Consider the following 16,198-nt stretch of genomic DNA (forward strand, 5'->3'; position numbering starts at 1 on the left):
GAAATACTCCAGTAATTATCTAATTCTTTAGGCTAGTATCAGTCAGTATTTTAAGACTATAGCAGCACAACATCAAACCAGAACTGGAAAATTACATTTTTCTCTTACAAGATTTAGATTTGCAAACAAGAAAAAAAGGCATGCACAAAAGAGGAAGGACTAAGCAAGAAAGAGGAACAAGTCTATTGTGAAACTGAAAATCACTCCCCAGAGTCAACAAAGCACATGAAGCTGCACCTTGTGTAACATCTTAAATGGCTGAAGTCCATTAGTGAGATCTCTTTTTTTTCTGCTGGGCTGTTTATGCCCTCTTCAGGATTTGTGGTGAAATGAATAGACAAGCACCAGTGAGATTTATTTATACTTACTCATGTAGTTCACACAATTGTACGAAGCCAAATGGATAAACGATGGGAACAGCACCAGATTAGGGGAAAAAAAAAACCCTGTCTGAACATAAAACCAGTTTGCTCAGTAAGAAAATACAGTTTAATGTTAAAAAAAATACTTGCATTAAAACTGCACCTTCACAGCTGCAGTGGGCAAAAAGGTATTTAGAGTACTCAGGAGAGTGAAGAGAAGCAGAAGGAATGTTTGGGAGGCAAAAAAGATAACTACAGGAGCTGACAAAGCACCTTGAGAACATTGTCAGAACTCTGCTATCCTTCTAGATTTATTTGTCCCCAGGCAGAGCAGAAGTGAGGTCAGAAAACAATCCTTCAGGGGTTTTTTTAGTCAGAGTTCATAGCTCCAGTCTCCTGAAATATCTCATTGCTGGTATCTCAAAATATGCTTGCTCAACATGCCAGAGGGCATAATGCACACGAAAATCTCCCTGACCCAGCACTGGGCAGGCCTCTATGTTTATTTGGGTTGTTGAGACTCCTGCAACTTCTTTTGCTGGTGCTGCCAGTTTTTTGTGGGACTTCTGAATAGCAACCTCCACGTGTTCAAACATTGCAGCTTAAGGCAAAGAACACTTTTCTTCACATTCTCACATGTTTTTGGTACTCATTAGTATACTGACATGAGAATTGCTTTATCAAAAATTAAAAAATTAGGAAATTGGTCAAGAAATTTTTGTTTTTGTAAGGTAAATCTAGGATTAGGGTTTTTTTTTAATCTATTTGGCCACCAAAATTAGATATGCCCAGTTAGTTTCAAAACTTTCCTCAACCATGAGCAGAGTCTTCAACTTTTTTTTTCAAAAAATGTGGCTGGAAAGCACCATTGGATGCTCACACTGCTTCCTGAAGTTGACCCCATGACAAAAGCACCAGCCCAGCACATCTCCTGACCTGCTGCTGCTGCTCTGTGCATGAGTGGTCAGAGGTAAGAGTCAGTTGTTAAAGTGCCTGCAGGTTTAAGTTATCCTGCTCAGCGCTGGAACAGTGGAGATGCACTCACACAGCCCACAGGCACCTCAGCTAAGAGGGACAACTCCCCAGGTGCTCTGACTCTGTGACATCCAGCTGCCAGACCATGTCCAGGCAGTTTAAACAAGACCAGAATGGGCACAAGAGCCAGAGCAAAACTCAAGACATGTAATTCCTGAAATATTTATAGTATCCTGAGCAAGGAGCTGGCTGATGCTGTGAATGTACCTTAAGACAGGAATCAGCTATAATGCACAGTACACTGTGTGAATTAAGGCTCTTAGAAAGACACTGTTCTTTCTAGCAAAAATGTACCATGGCATCAAGTCATGCAGGGTGAGACAAAAGGACACCTTTTGTGCATCTGTTCTTGGTGTGACAAACTCTGTTTTAGCAGAATTACTGTGCACACAATCAGAAAACTTAAATAAAAGCATAAGCATGCACAGACTGAGCTTCAGAAATGTTTCCCAGATTTAAATATGTCTGAAGTAGTTGTAAATTCAAACCGCAAGCTTTTAATGGGTCATCCTGCAGCAACACAAGCTCTTCTCCCTGCTCTTTGTAGTGGGAGGAAGACAAACATATTCCAGCACTGAACAGAGTTACTCTAAAATCTCAAAATGATTATTTTTACTCTGAGGATATCAAGCCCTGGTTGCATAATGTACAGACTTTTTAATTTTTGCACTTAGTCAGCAATCTAGGAGAATACTTTTTAATCCATTTGGGGATTAAAGATCTCTCCTTACATACACTATTGTAGGAGACAAAAAACTTATAATTAATTCCTGTGAGGTGCTGTTGAAAGACATCATAACCTCACTGAAAGGCTTGTTGTTTTACAAAGGCTTTGAGATATTTTTTCCTGCAGAAAGGCTGGATAGGGGGAAAATAATTTCCCATACATACCTTGTAGCTTTAGGATCCCAAATTACAATGTCAGCATCAGAACCTACAGCAATTCTCCCCTTTCTTGGGTAAAGGTTAAAGATTTTTGCTGCATTTGTGCTGGTAACAGCTACAAATCTGTTTTCATCCATTTTTCCACTGTACTGTAAAAGAGTACACAAAAACAAACTCATTACTTTTTTAAACAAGGAATGAAAAAACTGTTCCTCTTATTGAAAAAGCTAGAATGAGTGACATCACATCAATTTTTTTTTGATGTCATACTGAAGATTTTAAAAGAAGTAAAAATAACAATTTGTCTCAGATGCCCATACTGCAATGTACTTTCACTGAATACCATAACTTTATCTTACTTTATCCCACAGTAAAGAGGAAAAAAAAAAAAAAGACAACTTTAAAGCCAAATGCTCTGTGGATCCAGTCATATGTCAGCTGAAATCAAATGTTTTAGCTGGCTTTAAATCCATACTCCTGTTCAGTAGTTTCCTCAGGAAACATATCCTAGGTATCTAGGTTTTGGAAAATAGTGAGACAGGATAAAGGAGAGTCTAGATGATGATGAAGAAGAGGCGAGGTACAATGTGTAATATAGGAAAACTGATTTGCAAATTTCTTCAGCAATAACAGAGAGGATAGTACTGTTCAGTAAATGTTGAAATCAAGTAGTATAAGAAACAGATTTGCTGATGTGACACATCAGTAAAATGGAAAATCATAACGGATGTATATGTGTCTTGGGACTGTCCAGTGCTATGTAATTAATTTAATCCAGTCTCCATGACTGCTGTTTGCTTGGAAAGTCAGCTACACTGGCAGTAATACTGTGCACAGTCAGAATGTCTAGGAATCAGAATGTCACAAAAACATGTTTGTATGTCTGTGAGCAGTCATCTGAGAAGAAAAGCATAATGAAAATGCTGAACACTACTCTTCTAAATAATGGTGTGTGAGAAGGGAGGAAGCTCTCAGACAAACATTACACAGCTGTGTAATATTTTACCAGTGAAAAAAGGGAGGATAATACCAATTGAAGAACTTCTTTAAAAATTGTCTTGCCCAACAGGATACACTGTTCAAAAGCCACACTGATGTACATATTCATGTCTCACTTTCCTACAAAGCTAAATTTCAGTTTACGTCGTAAAAAATCACACTAGAGCTATGCCACACCTGAACATAGGCATAAATGTGTGTCCTTTGAATAAAACATCCCAAAAACAATAAACAAGAGAGATCATGGAGCAAATGCTTACCAATGTGTGGGGTAGATAATTCTACTGTGACCAGTGTAATATGCTTCACAGTGCATTATCAACACGACTTCATTACCACAAGAGAACTTAATATTGAATAGAACTAGAGCCTCCAGAACTGAACAGGTTTTTTTTAGCCAGAACAATCATAACACCCAGTATGCAGCAGATCCCTCAATAGATTGCCTCACGTCCCCCAAATCAAACATGGTCCTGAAAAGCACTGAGCATTCTTGTGTTGATGCTGAGAATCTGAAATCAGTGAGATCTGAAAGTGCTCATTTCATCATATCACACAGCTGAGGCACACATTAAAGAAGCATTTCTTAAAACCCAAATTAGAAGTTGAGAGGCACATACCCAGTGAAGAAACTCCTCCAACAGCTAAGTTTGAGAGAGATCAAAGAGGAAAAAATACAGAGCTGATCAAATTGAAACTGTGGGTATCTCTTTCTTTTTATTTTCATTTCATCAGTTGAAAAAAATGCTGCAAGGAATTGTACTGTGCACTACCACGGAAACAATAGCAATGCCTTACTGCTGAATGATAGAAATGATTCTTTAGTGATATATTTTAAGCACCAAGACTCTTCTTCCATCTTCCAGGACCATAAAATGAGAGTTAGTAATGACTCTGTTACAGTCTTCAATAAAATGAGTTAACCTATGATAAACAAACTTGATAAAAATGGACAGATAAAAACTGCTGAGAGATTATATTTTTTTGGAGAAATCGGCTACCTCCAGGTTCTGACATTTTGATATACTTACAACGCCTTTTTCCCATATGACTGACATTCTGTCTTCCACACCATTCACTCCATTAGGGATTTTTGTGAAGTCATCTTTTCCCAGAGCTTTCTGGCACGTGTCAAAGGTGCAATTGTCAGTCCCTGTCGCAGATAGGTCATCACTACAGAGAAACAAAGTTCATTATGAATCAAAGCATGTACCAGACAGTGGCATATAGGAAAGTATCCTTCAAGGAAAAAACAATGTGCCCTGCCAGCCTGTCTTCAGTTCCATCCTCCAAGAGCAGCTCCACAGTAACAGACAGTTCCCCTAAGAAGTTTCCTCTTCAGAAACCCCTTGGAAGAAACCAAGCACCAACACTAACATTTTTACTCTGGATATGTCAAAGGTGTCCCACAAGTGGAGTACTGTTCCACTTTGCCCAGAGCAAGCAGCTTAGTTTCATCCTCATTTTGGGCAGTTTTAGTCTGTGCCACTCCATATGCCCTGTGAAATTACTACAGATCCACACAACAATCACTGAGTGTTCAGACACACCTTCACAGGCTCTTTGGTCAAATTCAACCCTTTTGTGGAGTTAATATTTATTGTTAATGAAATACCAGCAAACCACACATCTTATTAACTGCAGGTGTCTGAAAGATATTTCTTCTTTTACTTCCTTCTGACAGAGATGTTATGAAGTGCATAACTTATATGTACTTTCAGAAGTTAGCAGGCTTATTTTTTGTGCAACATTCAAATTTCAAGTGAAAAAGGCAGCTGACAACAAAACCCAGAAAACTTAGATGTGACCTCACTTTTTACACATTTCCCACTGACTTACAGCCTTACTGTCCTCCTGGGTATGTTGCAATTTTTGCTGCAGTATTAGCAAGGCAAGGTTTATTGAATACAATCACATGGGGACAGAAGGCCACAAGAGTTCAGAGAAATAAAATCTGGAAACTGAAATGTTTTTCTTCTATGGTTTCACCTTCTATTTCTCCTTCCTGATAAGGTAACATTCTGTACTTAGAAGATCTCCAGAGCATCAACCAGCTATTATATAATCCAGACAGAATTTGTTGTGCACTTGGGTATCAGCTGTCACTGTTCATCTGCTTACTTGGCCAGTAAGTTCATGAGGAAACCAGGAGTAGATGGATCAGGTCTCAGTGGAGGTCCCATCACATATGCTGCAGCATGAGCCCAGTCTTTATTCCAGTAGTTGGTGCCATCGGTGCCAAGACTAGCAGCAATAGGCTCCCCATAAACCACCTTTCCTGAAAAATGTAAAGCAATGGGGTCATCGTCAAACAACATAAAAATGCACACCTTGTATTTTTTCTGTTGAGGATCTTTTTGGTGGCAATGAATTTAAATTTGAATGAGTGTTTCAAATTAAACACCATCATATGGAAGGACATAATAAACTAAGCTATAACACAGAATCTTTGTTCTGAATATTCTGCTGGTGATCTTACAGTATATTTCCTTATAAGAACATTGCTTGGGCAAGTTTTTTAATTAAATTGTTGACATATATATTATAATGGGTTCTACACATTGTTTACAAGACATGTGATTGAGATTTCAAAAGGAACACCATCCTCAGTTGCATTAATTATGTTCAAGATTCATATACTTGGTAGCACCTATTTGGTGCTCTGAAATTACTGACAATATAACAATGTAAGTTAATGCATACAACATATAGACTTTGCAAGGTGTTACTTTTAATCGTCAGGCTACAATTGTGCCAGGAAGAACAATATGGCACTAGACATAAACTGAAAAGTATAAAAACATTTCCCAAATAAAAAATCATAAATAATTTAATTTTAAAAGTTATGTCCCAAATTTTAATCTTTAATCCTTTGCTGCACCGTATTTTAGTTTCCTAGGAAGAGGACACCAACCCAGACTGGCTGTTAGCCCTTGGACAGAGTTAACATATTTTAACTATTTTTTCCTCCTGGGTAAAATGAGTTTGAAACTCGTCAGAACAAGATGTTTCACTCCCTGAGGAAGTTGTCCAGCCACTTTGCCGTTCTGTAGCTGGCAGGTGGCAATGCCCCCAACTGCAATGGTCACTACAGAACCAGAGTGAGCTGGGACCTTCCACACCCACTCATAGGCTGCTTGGTTCTGGTTAAAGGCAGCCTGTGCTGGATCCCCACAAGAGTCTTCTCCCTCCCTTGTTTCCTGCAGACTGTGGGCATTTTGCTATGGATCCCAGATTTCACTCCAGGCTCAGTTTTTATTAAAACTATCACTGCATTACCACAGCAAGGCCTCAGCTGGTAATTGCTTGGTAAGACAGCGACCTTTCTCTATCTTTCTGTGCCTAAGTCACACATTCATGGTACTGCTGGAAAGTGACAAAGCAAACCTTTGCAGATTGTACATTGGACTCTCTTTTAGACTTGAAATCATGATTTAGGCAGTGATTTACTGGTTTTGCATCTTATGTTCAGGTCTTAAAGCACTGACTATGAAGCCAGGTGTGGAAGTGATATGACCACTCATTCAATGAGGAGGTTTGAGTCAGATCAGTGTTTTCCTAATGCAGAGCTCCTGCAGGAGATCTTGGCCTTCCCTGGGCAACTCCAAGCACTGTATTTGAGGGCAGGCTGCCACAAATGGAGGTATAGAGAGAAAAATTCTGGTATATGTAATTAATCTATCATATTTACATATTAGACTTTTGGCAGATTTTTTATGATCAAAGCCAGGAGAAAGGGAAGGGGGGGGGAAGTGTGTGTGTGTCTCTCCTACTGCATCTAAACAAGCTGAAGAAACTTCTATTCAAAGTAAACCTGTACTATGAATCATTAGGATATATCTATAAATGATTAAAGTTGAAATGGCAGTAAAAGACTGAGTTTTTAGCTTCCATAAATGATTTTCTTATCTCAGTTTCACAACATCAAAGCGAAAGGAAGTTTCCAATCTCCCCGTTGGATATGCTTAGTTGATTCTAACTCATGTACCACAGCTGATTTCTGCAGTCAGAATTTGACTTGACCAGATTCCTTTGTTCCCATGAGTGGGAAAAGTAGAGTTTTTTCCACAAGTGATTTTGAGTCTGAACATTGTAGTTTCAATAGACTACCTCTGGACAGTTCTGCTGGCTGAGAAATTTCTCACATTTAATTTGGACTGTGACTAGCCAGACTGAAGGATAAAATAATATCAAGACTCTGCTTTAATCCAAATAACAAGGAAATTCCGCACTGAGACTCTTTTAGCTCGATTGGCAACAAGGATATTCTGCATTAAGGTTATTCAAGCTTGACTGACTTCTGCCTATAGGCATAAAAGTAGAGTAATGCAGTAATAAATCGGGTCTTTCCACTTGTTACGTTTTCCTGCATTAAAAAAAAAAAAAATAACTGGAAAGTGTTCTGCTGTTTGGTCTTGCTGACATTTCTGAGATGCTGAGAAATAGCTCTGGATGTGGTGACTTCTTCATCAGATGCCCAAACTGGTTAGCAAGATTTATTTTCACATAGATTACTATATAAAAGAGAACATTCAACTGCAATTTATTTTACCACCTATCAGAACTCACAAAGAGCTACAATATTGATAAACACCAAAAAACATTTAAAAGCTTGAAAATCTGGTCTGTATGTTCTTAGACCAGTAGAAATTTTAGAAGCACTTAAAGTCATATGGGGCAAGGATACTTACTTACAAGCTATGCTCTGAAAGGCGCAGCACTGCAAGGCAGGGTTTATTAAATCAGGCACAGCATTGCACCAGTTAGGCTTTATACAGTCTGGACCTGAGATGTCCTGCATGAGACAGCTAAAAAGTTGGCATTTTCAGTTGCACTCCTGTGCTCAGAATCAGCTTCAGAGTCTGTATACCCTCAAGTATGGAGATGCCCTTCCTCTCACTAAGAGGAGACCTAATCTGTGACTGATGGTAGGAACTGACCTTGTAAATCTAAGCAAACTTCTTGGAATCTGGCCAAGTACATATTTTTGTATGCAGTTTTTAGAAAAGGAAAAACATTTTTAAAGGTCGACTTTTTTAGCAAGATTTTGCTCTCCACTTCTGATCTTCACTAGAAATTCTCACTTCCCTGGCTGTAACAGCACAGCTAAATGAGCAAAGGGATATAATCTTTAATCATTATACTAGATGATCTTTAAGGTCCCTTCCAACACAAACCATTCTGTGATTCCATGGTCTCCAGCCTTTCATGCACTTAAGACTGAAAGCATTTTTTAGGAGGAGACAGTCTAAATCCTCTATCCCTAAATCATATTTGATTAGCCTTCCTTCCTGCATAGGCAGTTCTGGTGGAAGGAACGGGTGACAGGGTCCCATTAAGTTTACCTCACCTAGTCCAAAGAAGAGAAGGAGCTGCACTGCCTGACAAGTGCTCTACAGCCCTCTCTTCTCATTGTAGTGAAGATTTTATACAATAGCAGGATGATGATCCTTTTTGTTTTCCGCTTAAGAGAATAAGATTGTCATGCATACAGATATATCAGACTGCCCTTCTGTAAAAGAATACAGTTCCTCTACCTATTCTATCAGGATTCAAGATCATGTTTCACACACGGATGAAGAAACAGCCCACTGACACAAGCAAGGACAGTTCTCACAGGGAGGTGCTGTCTTTGCCCTCTCAGTGGAGAACTGATGAACCATTGCTTTTACAAACAGTCTGGTAGGGTACCCAAGAAAGAACAGGATGGGGTCAGGAGTTAGCCTGTCCCTCTCCAACATAGTCACAGTGTGGGAATTTTGGATTTCCAGTTGAATATTCAGCAGCTACTACTGACGTACATGAAAAACTTGCTGCTACAATCTGGAGGTTTCCTTCAGTGAGTGGTGTTGCGTGAGATCAGAGCAGACATAGATAGTGAAGTTTGGCATGGAGAGGAGAAGGAAAGACTTTCACTCATCACTCATCTGATTCTCTTGAAGTTTGCTTAATCTAGAATAAGAACTACTATCCCTTTACAGTCTGTATAACTGATTTTAGCCTTTAAGATCTGAACTATAGATCATAGAAGACAACAGAACTATGCCTACTGTGTTTAGCAAGCTCTATCAGGCCTTTGGTCTCTAAAATTATTTCTCATCTTGTGTGTCTAAATGAGAGACAAAGAATTGGGCTCTGACTTACATTTTTGACTAGGAGAATCACCACTCATAGAACTTGAGAAGCAATGCTTCAGTTCTGGTATCACACTGTCACTCAGAAAATAGATTTCACTGACTGAAGACCCTCCTTCTGAGGTCAGTGATGGAATTGGAAAGGGATAGCAATCTTCCTCCAACAAGGGAGGGGATGAATATGCACACACATATTGTTCTTCATATTAAGTGCTTGGAAAGGACCAAGAAAAATGTCACAATTGTAAATAGCAGTGAGCTAGCATCAAGACATGGAGAAATAATCTTGAAAAGATGAATAAACTCTATTAGAGTTATTTTTTTCAAATGCTTGAGAGCCTTCCAGTATTTTAAGAGTTTACACAGTTTTCACATTCCTGTGGTTTTTAATCTGTCCCAGTTGAATGTCTTTCATCAAAATATTTGAGTTTTATTTATGTCATTCATATAATAGTTTGAGAATTTTTTTTTTTTTTTGTCTGGAACTCGTTGTTTTCTACTATCACTTTTCACCGAAGAATGGAAAATAACTTCTATTGAAACCAACAATAATGAACTTCTAATTGCCAAAATTTATACAGATCAGTCTCATTAAAAACTATCATTCTTGTAACTACCTTTATTTACCTTTTGAAATTTCTGTTTTTGAGATTTCTGTTTTCTAAACAATACACTTCTATGCAAATAGATATTAACTATGAAGAAATGTTATATGTTACTGTGCACAAAGGTAAGCATTAATGATTGTGACTACATCAGCCCAGGAAGTTACAAAATACAATTTGCACCACAATAAGCATAAGTTGTCCCAATTTCATCTTCTTACATATCAAAGAATCATATATCTATCATCAGTTATCAAACTGGCACTGCAGGCTATTCTTATAACACATGCTTAACAGTATTTTACAGTATTTACTGTCAGCATAAAATTCTGTACTTGAATAATGTATTATCTTATCCCTTTTGTGTTCACAACCAGTGTTTCATCTTTAAGCTGGGTATTTTAACTGTTGTAACAGCTTCTTGTAGTTAATGTTCACACCATGCCTGTGAACATACAAATAACCATGCACTGATGGATATAATCCACAATCCCAGCAGCACTGTCATCTAGTGGAGGAATCTAATATAGCACAGTACTAAAAAATGTGCTTGTAAAATACATTCTGACGAGTTCTTTTATAAACTTGAATTACTTCTAAGTCTTAGTAGAAGTCATAATTAACACATATTCTGCATAAACATATCCATCTATATTAACACAATGACATCACACTGGCTTTGATTCGCCAAGCTCTCATACTCTACATTTTAATATTAATAATCTATCCCCCCTGTGAAGGCACTATCTAAAGTCAAGAAATAAGGAAAATGAGGTCTGTATGCAATTCATGCTAGGTCAGGTGAAAACAAGCTGTAAATGCAAAAGATGTAAAAATGAAGCAAAAAAGACGTAAAAAGATTATGAGGACAGATATTCCATAAAGTTTTAGGTTTTCCAAATCACGGGCTTCTTTCCTCTTCCTTCCACCTAGATAATGTCTCCTCATAGTGCTGTAGTTCCACAGGCTGCTCTGGATGAACTTACAGATAAGGAGATAAAACATCCTAAACATTTACAGCCTTCAGGCCGCTTCTACTCTGTCCAACAGATGGTCAAAAAGGTCAGGCTCCCTTGACTGACCAGACCTATTTATGAATGCTGCAATGCAAACCTGAGAAACCCTGCACTACAGGCAATTGAGGCTTTCAGGCATTGTCATCATCACCATAACTTCTAAATGACCAGTGAATAGGAGTTGTAGTCATGTCATGGCACTGTCTGTAAAAATATGGTGTGGTCACTGTTGTAGAATGTCTCAACTAAATAGTGGATAAAGTCTTGCAGACTCAATGGGGGGCAATAGCAGAGCATTTATTGCCTTGGACTGGTGACATAATTTCTAATGCAATAATGCTGTCCTGGCCCTCACTTTGACCTGGAAGGTACAGTATGAAGAGAAAACAGTTTGCTCTGGGGAGAAAGGAAAGTCTTAATTCCAGTTGCTGTTATTCCACACTGCTCCCCTTGAGCCCAAGAACACACACACAGTTTCGACATCCCACACTGAGAAATTCACCCATGTTCTGAGGCTTATGGCACTCATGACAAGTAGGACACCAATGCTGTGTTTGGTTTTCCATGACCCCTTCTCCAGTGTCACTGTCCAAGCATAAAAGGATTAGGACTTTTACCTTCTCTTCGTGCATTACTTATCACCCTTGCTGAAGATTTACTCATTACATGGACTACATAAAGGGGGCAGTTTACAGCATTTGCTATGGTAATTGCTCTTTGTGTAGCTTCAGCCTCCACCTCTTCAGGACGAGACAGCTCGTGACCCTCAGGGCCAGTTATTCCCATTGCCAGCATCTTCTTTGCACCCTGAACACCACACAAAAACATGTAAGAGTCAAATAAAGTGTAGCCATGCATTCACGAACGTGCTGCCAGTCAAATGGATTCTAAACCACCCATTGCAGTCAGTTCAAGGAAAAAAAAAACAAGGCAGTTACAATTTTTTCCTAGCTAAATTATTGTTGTTTTATCTGAAATCCAATATATCTCAATAAACGCAGGTCTCAGAATAGCTAAGTAAATTCAGAGAACACACTTCACTAGCTTGCAGGGGTAAATCACCACTTTTGAAAACCCAACTCCTCTCTCAGTATGTGCTCTTAAATGATCACAACCAGTAACTGTGTTACAGTACTAACCCCCACAGGTAAAAAAAGAAAAAAAAAAGAAAAAGGAAAGGTCTTTACTAAACACAAAGATACATATTCAGAGCCTCTGAAAACTCCTAGGTTTTAAGAGGCATAAGATTTTGTCCCTACTATATTTCAGTAGCCCAAGATTTGCTGATTTGAGATTATTTAGCAATAACTTAATTTTCATTTTGGGGTCTGGGGCAGAGTCAAAGCACTGTTGACAAGAATAGTTCAAGTAACTATTCTAGTATAGCCACTATAGTTATAACTGGTATGTAGACCAGGACAGTTATACTCTCAGTGCCTCCACGTAGCACTGACAGTGGTAAGTGTGAAGTGAGGCTAATTACACATAGAGAGATGCTGAGACTTTCATGCCCTGTCAGAGAAACTTTATCCTTACTTCTGGATTTGTTCCTGTTAGATAAGCTGACTATGTTTGGAGAGACCTAGGGTTGGGACCATCTATGTTCCTGACTTCAACGAAAAAAATGTCATATGTGCACCTGTGCAATTAGCTCCCCATTCTCGGCATGGACTTGAGCAACTGCTCCAAGCTCCTTGCAGCAGGAAAAGGCTGCAAATAACTCCTCATCATTGACCATGTATATGTCTTTATAGGCCATAAACATCTTGAAGGAGTTGACTCCTTTGTTTTGAACAAGATGTTTCATTTCTTCCTTCACCTGAAAAACAGTCAGCAATTTTCAGAATACAGCAATTATCTTTTACATGTTAGTAACCTTGTATAAAGAAATTGTAAGTGTGAAGGGTGAGCCTTCACTCACTCATCAAACATATGTTCAGTATAAGCAGCCCAAGTCACATATGTAAAGACTGACTTCTACTATTCTTCTTATAATAAATTAATTCTCAAAGTATATAAATGAGTAGCATGGCAGTGCAGATATTGGAGGCACAAGCAAATAGCATGAAGGGAATGCTTTTTGCAAAAGATACTGAAGCAGAATTTTATTCCAAATAAACCCCCTGATGTTGAAAACACCCAGTCCAATATTACAGTCAATGTATCCAACTCACACAACATATACATTTGTGCAAAACTGATTTTGAAAATTGGATTGTAGTAGGCTTCAGCTTCTGGCAAACAACAGAATGACAGAAAAGATCTCATCTCTTAGAGCTTTGTCCTAACTCTAAACAACACACAGCCTTTTGATATTTTGTTGTCAAACAAAATGGTTCCAAAATGCTAAATGCAAGCCTGTTTTGTTTGTTTGTTTTGTTTTTCCTGGAGAGTGTGTGTGTGTTTGTTTGTTTGTTTGTGGGTTTTGGTTTTTGGTTTTTTTTTTCTTGTATGCAGTCCTTGATAATATGCCCTGCTTCTGCCAGGGTCTATGAAGCCCAGTAAAACATTATGTCCCAAAGAAAGAAAGACACAGATTTTAGTCCAAAGGCTTCTTCCTCAGCTGGTTAGCTGTAACATACATTATGTAACTTTGGCTCTCCCTTCCCAGTAAAATGATGGTGACAGTAATTGACATGAATCTGTAATGCTATTACAATTTCCATGGGATTAATTCCTTTCAAAAAGTACTTTTTTTTTTTTTTTGTTACTTTTCATCTGCTCTTTAATGATAATGATAATGGCCAGTCTTCGCGAGCGAAGATTTTGGGAAAGGTCATTAACCCTTCCAGCCTGCGCAGTGGATTTTTAGGTGAGACACAGCGTGCGCTGAACTGAGCCCACCCTTTAGTCCTGAGGTTCATCTGCCGGGGCCGAGCAAAGCTTGGACAGTGGCAGTGAGGTTCCCAGGATGTAGGTTTGTTTAGAGTGACCTTCTCTTAGGTGGATTGCCTACCAAGGCTGACGAGCTCCACCTGCCCAGGGGGCCGGGAATCGAACCCGGGTTGCAGAGGTGAGAGTCAGGCACTCTAACCACTAGACCACCAGAGCTCTTTAATAATCTGGTTGGATCTGCCCAAGAAAGGAGAGATTTATATAAAACTCAAGGAATTTTTTTTAATTTATCCAGAGAAGGAATAAGAGCATATTTTAAGTGGGAATTATCAAATAAAGGCCCTGCTCTGGCTCAAATATAGAGGTATGTCATTTGTTCTCTTCTTCCCTATTTACTATAAAAAAGGGAAGGCATTGTAAAGAATGTATGCTTTTAATCAATACTTTAAATCCTCAGGAGATGAGAGCTAATCAGAAGGGCATGAAATATTAGTCTTCTTCACCCAGGTCCTTTACAGCTACAAAATATTAGACCTTTCTATTTCTTTCAATCATGGCCTTTAAAAACATTTAAATTCTTAATATAGACCAGAACATTTAATTGATTTACACTTCTCTAGTTTTATTGGATTTTTCAGTACTTCACTGTTCTCTACCAAGGCTGTTTCAAATGCACATTACTCAAACTTCACTGGAATTTATTTTATGTCTTTGCTTTAAGCTAGAAGTTGTGGTCAGCCTATTTTAGCGCTCAGCATACAGAATATCAAAGATGTGTTGTTTGCAGAGTGAAGACTTTGGTACTCTTATTTAAAAATGGAAATGACTTAATATATCTGTGTACTGATGCATAGTTCTCTGAGAATCCAAAGTGATCTTGTAAAACATGGGGCACATTCAGATAGATATCAAGCACCTGAAAAATTAATTAATTCAGTAAAGCTTCCAGGTTATTAGCAAACATTCACTCAACAGGAATGAATGATTCTCCCATATATAAATTCCAAAAAGGTTTTTTAGATAATCTCACATTCAATTTACTATTTTCTCCAGTCCTGCTTTACTTTAAGGGGATGTTACTGCAGTTACCCAGGAATAGAAATCTTCCTTTACAAATGAAGTAAAGTACCATATTTTTCAGATATACCTTATTAAAAAAACCCCAAATACAAACTACCAAGACTCAACAGGAACATAAAATTTCAAGTGTTCAAGTGAAAAAAGGCAAAATTATTGCAGAAACCTCTTTTCCCCTCTGGTCTGCCTAGTCTTGGTCTTGCACAACTGCTACCTTTACCTTTGCACAGTATTATCCAAAAATATAGACTATCTGCAGACTTTCTTTAGTTTTTTAAATATGTGTACTTTTAGAATGGTGTGGGCTATTTCAAATGCTGTTTTTACTCACAAAAATGCTAACCATTACACTGCCAGCAAGCTATATTTAGCACGTGAGGACTAATTCAAAGCAGGTGTGACACCAATTCATGGAATTGATAATCAGCTCTAGTTTCTACCTTGTTGCTCCACCATGTAACCGCCACGTGCAGCGAATAATCACAGCAGACTTTAGGGTCTGCCCAGCTTTTCCATGTATCAAAGGCCTCAGTAAGAGAACAGCCTTTCTGAGGGATGGCAAAGTCGATGATCATAGTGGTCCCTCCTGCTATAGCAGCCTGAAAAGGAGAAAGTCAATATTTAGCAATCAAGAGAATGCAAATTTCCTCCCTCCCTCTCCAACTCCCTGTGCAGCAATTAATCTTGATACACTGGAAAGCCAAAAGCCACTGAAGAGTTTCCCTGAGTGAAGTCTGAACTTGCAAAATGATTGTGGAGATTAATTTCATCTGCTTTGAGAAAGATGTTCTCAAAAGGTATTCAGGAGAATCACAGTGAAATTCTCAGACTGAAAGGAAAAGCTTTTGCACATGTACAAAAACTTATCCTAGATTTGGAGATGAGCCTGTAGCATTCGTGCATCACTGAGTTTCCTTAAGTGTGTGGAATCACAGAGAAAGAAGAGCACCAGAAGACCGAGGTCAACTTGAGAAATGCTTCCTCAGAACCTATATAGGCCATAAAGCAAGCCTGTGTGACAGGGAAGTATTAAAGGGCAGATACACAATCAATAAACCAAAACCAATTCAGTTTGAACATACACTGTGAAAATTCCCAAACTCTTGTCTAACACCAACAGGATTGTAAAAGTGTTTTACAGTTATTTTTATTAGTGGCAGGATATAATTTAGTGAAACTGTATAGCAGATTTTTAAATAGAATGAGGTAGTTACATATTTCATATAAATATTTTCAAGTAATTAAATAAA

The 16,198-nt window shown here is 38.3% G+C and overlaps 1 protein-coding gene across 3 annotated transcripts in view; it reads right to left on the reverse strand.

Annotated features, from left to right (window-relative positions):
- Positions 1–16,198, reverse strand: part of DPYS (dihydropyrimidinase) — a 35,201-nt gene that overhangs the window by 11,106 nt on the left and 7,897 nt on the right. For all 3 annotated transcript variants that reach the window (XM_039387612.1, XM_039387613.1, XM_027717530.2), the window contains 6 exons: positions 15,389–15,547; positions 12,676–12,855; positions 11,654–11,843; positions 5,403–5,559; positions 4,313–4,454; positions 2,289–2,431 (listed from right to left, as the gene is read on the reverse strand). In XM_039387612.1, the coding sequence (XP_039243546.1) occupies positions 2,289–2,431; positions 4,313–4,454; positions 5,403–5,559; positions 11,654–11,843; positions 12,676–12,855; positions 15,389–15,547 (971 nt within the window). The remainder of the gene's footprint in view (positions 1–2,288; positions 2,432–4,312; positions 4,455–5,402; positions 5,560–11,653; positions 11,844–12,675; positions 12,856–15,388; positions 15,548–16,198) is intronic.

Source organism: Pipra filicauda, unplaced genomic scaffold (genome assembly GCF_003945595.2).
Source record: "Pipra filicauda isolate LSUMZ 115617 unplaced genomic scaffold, ASM394559v2 scaffold57_size4234018_pilon, whole genome shotgun sequence".
In the NCBI taxonomy this organism is placed as follows: Eukaryota; Metazoa; Chordata; class Aves; order Passeriformes; family Pipridae; genus Pipra; species Pipra filicauda.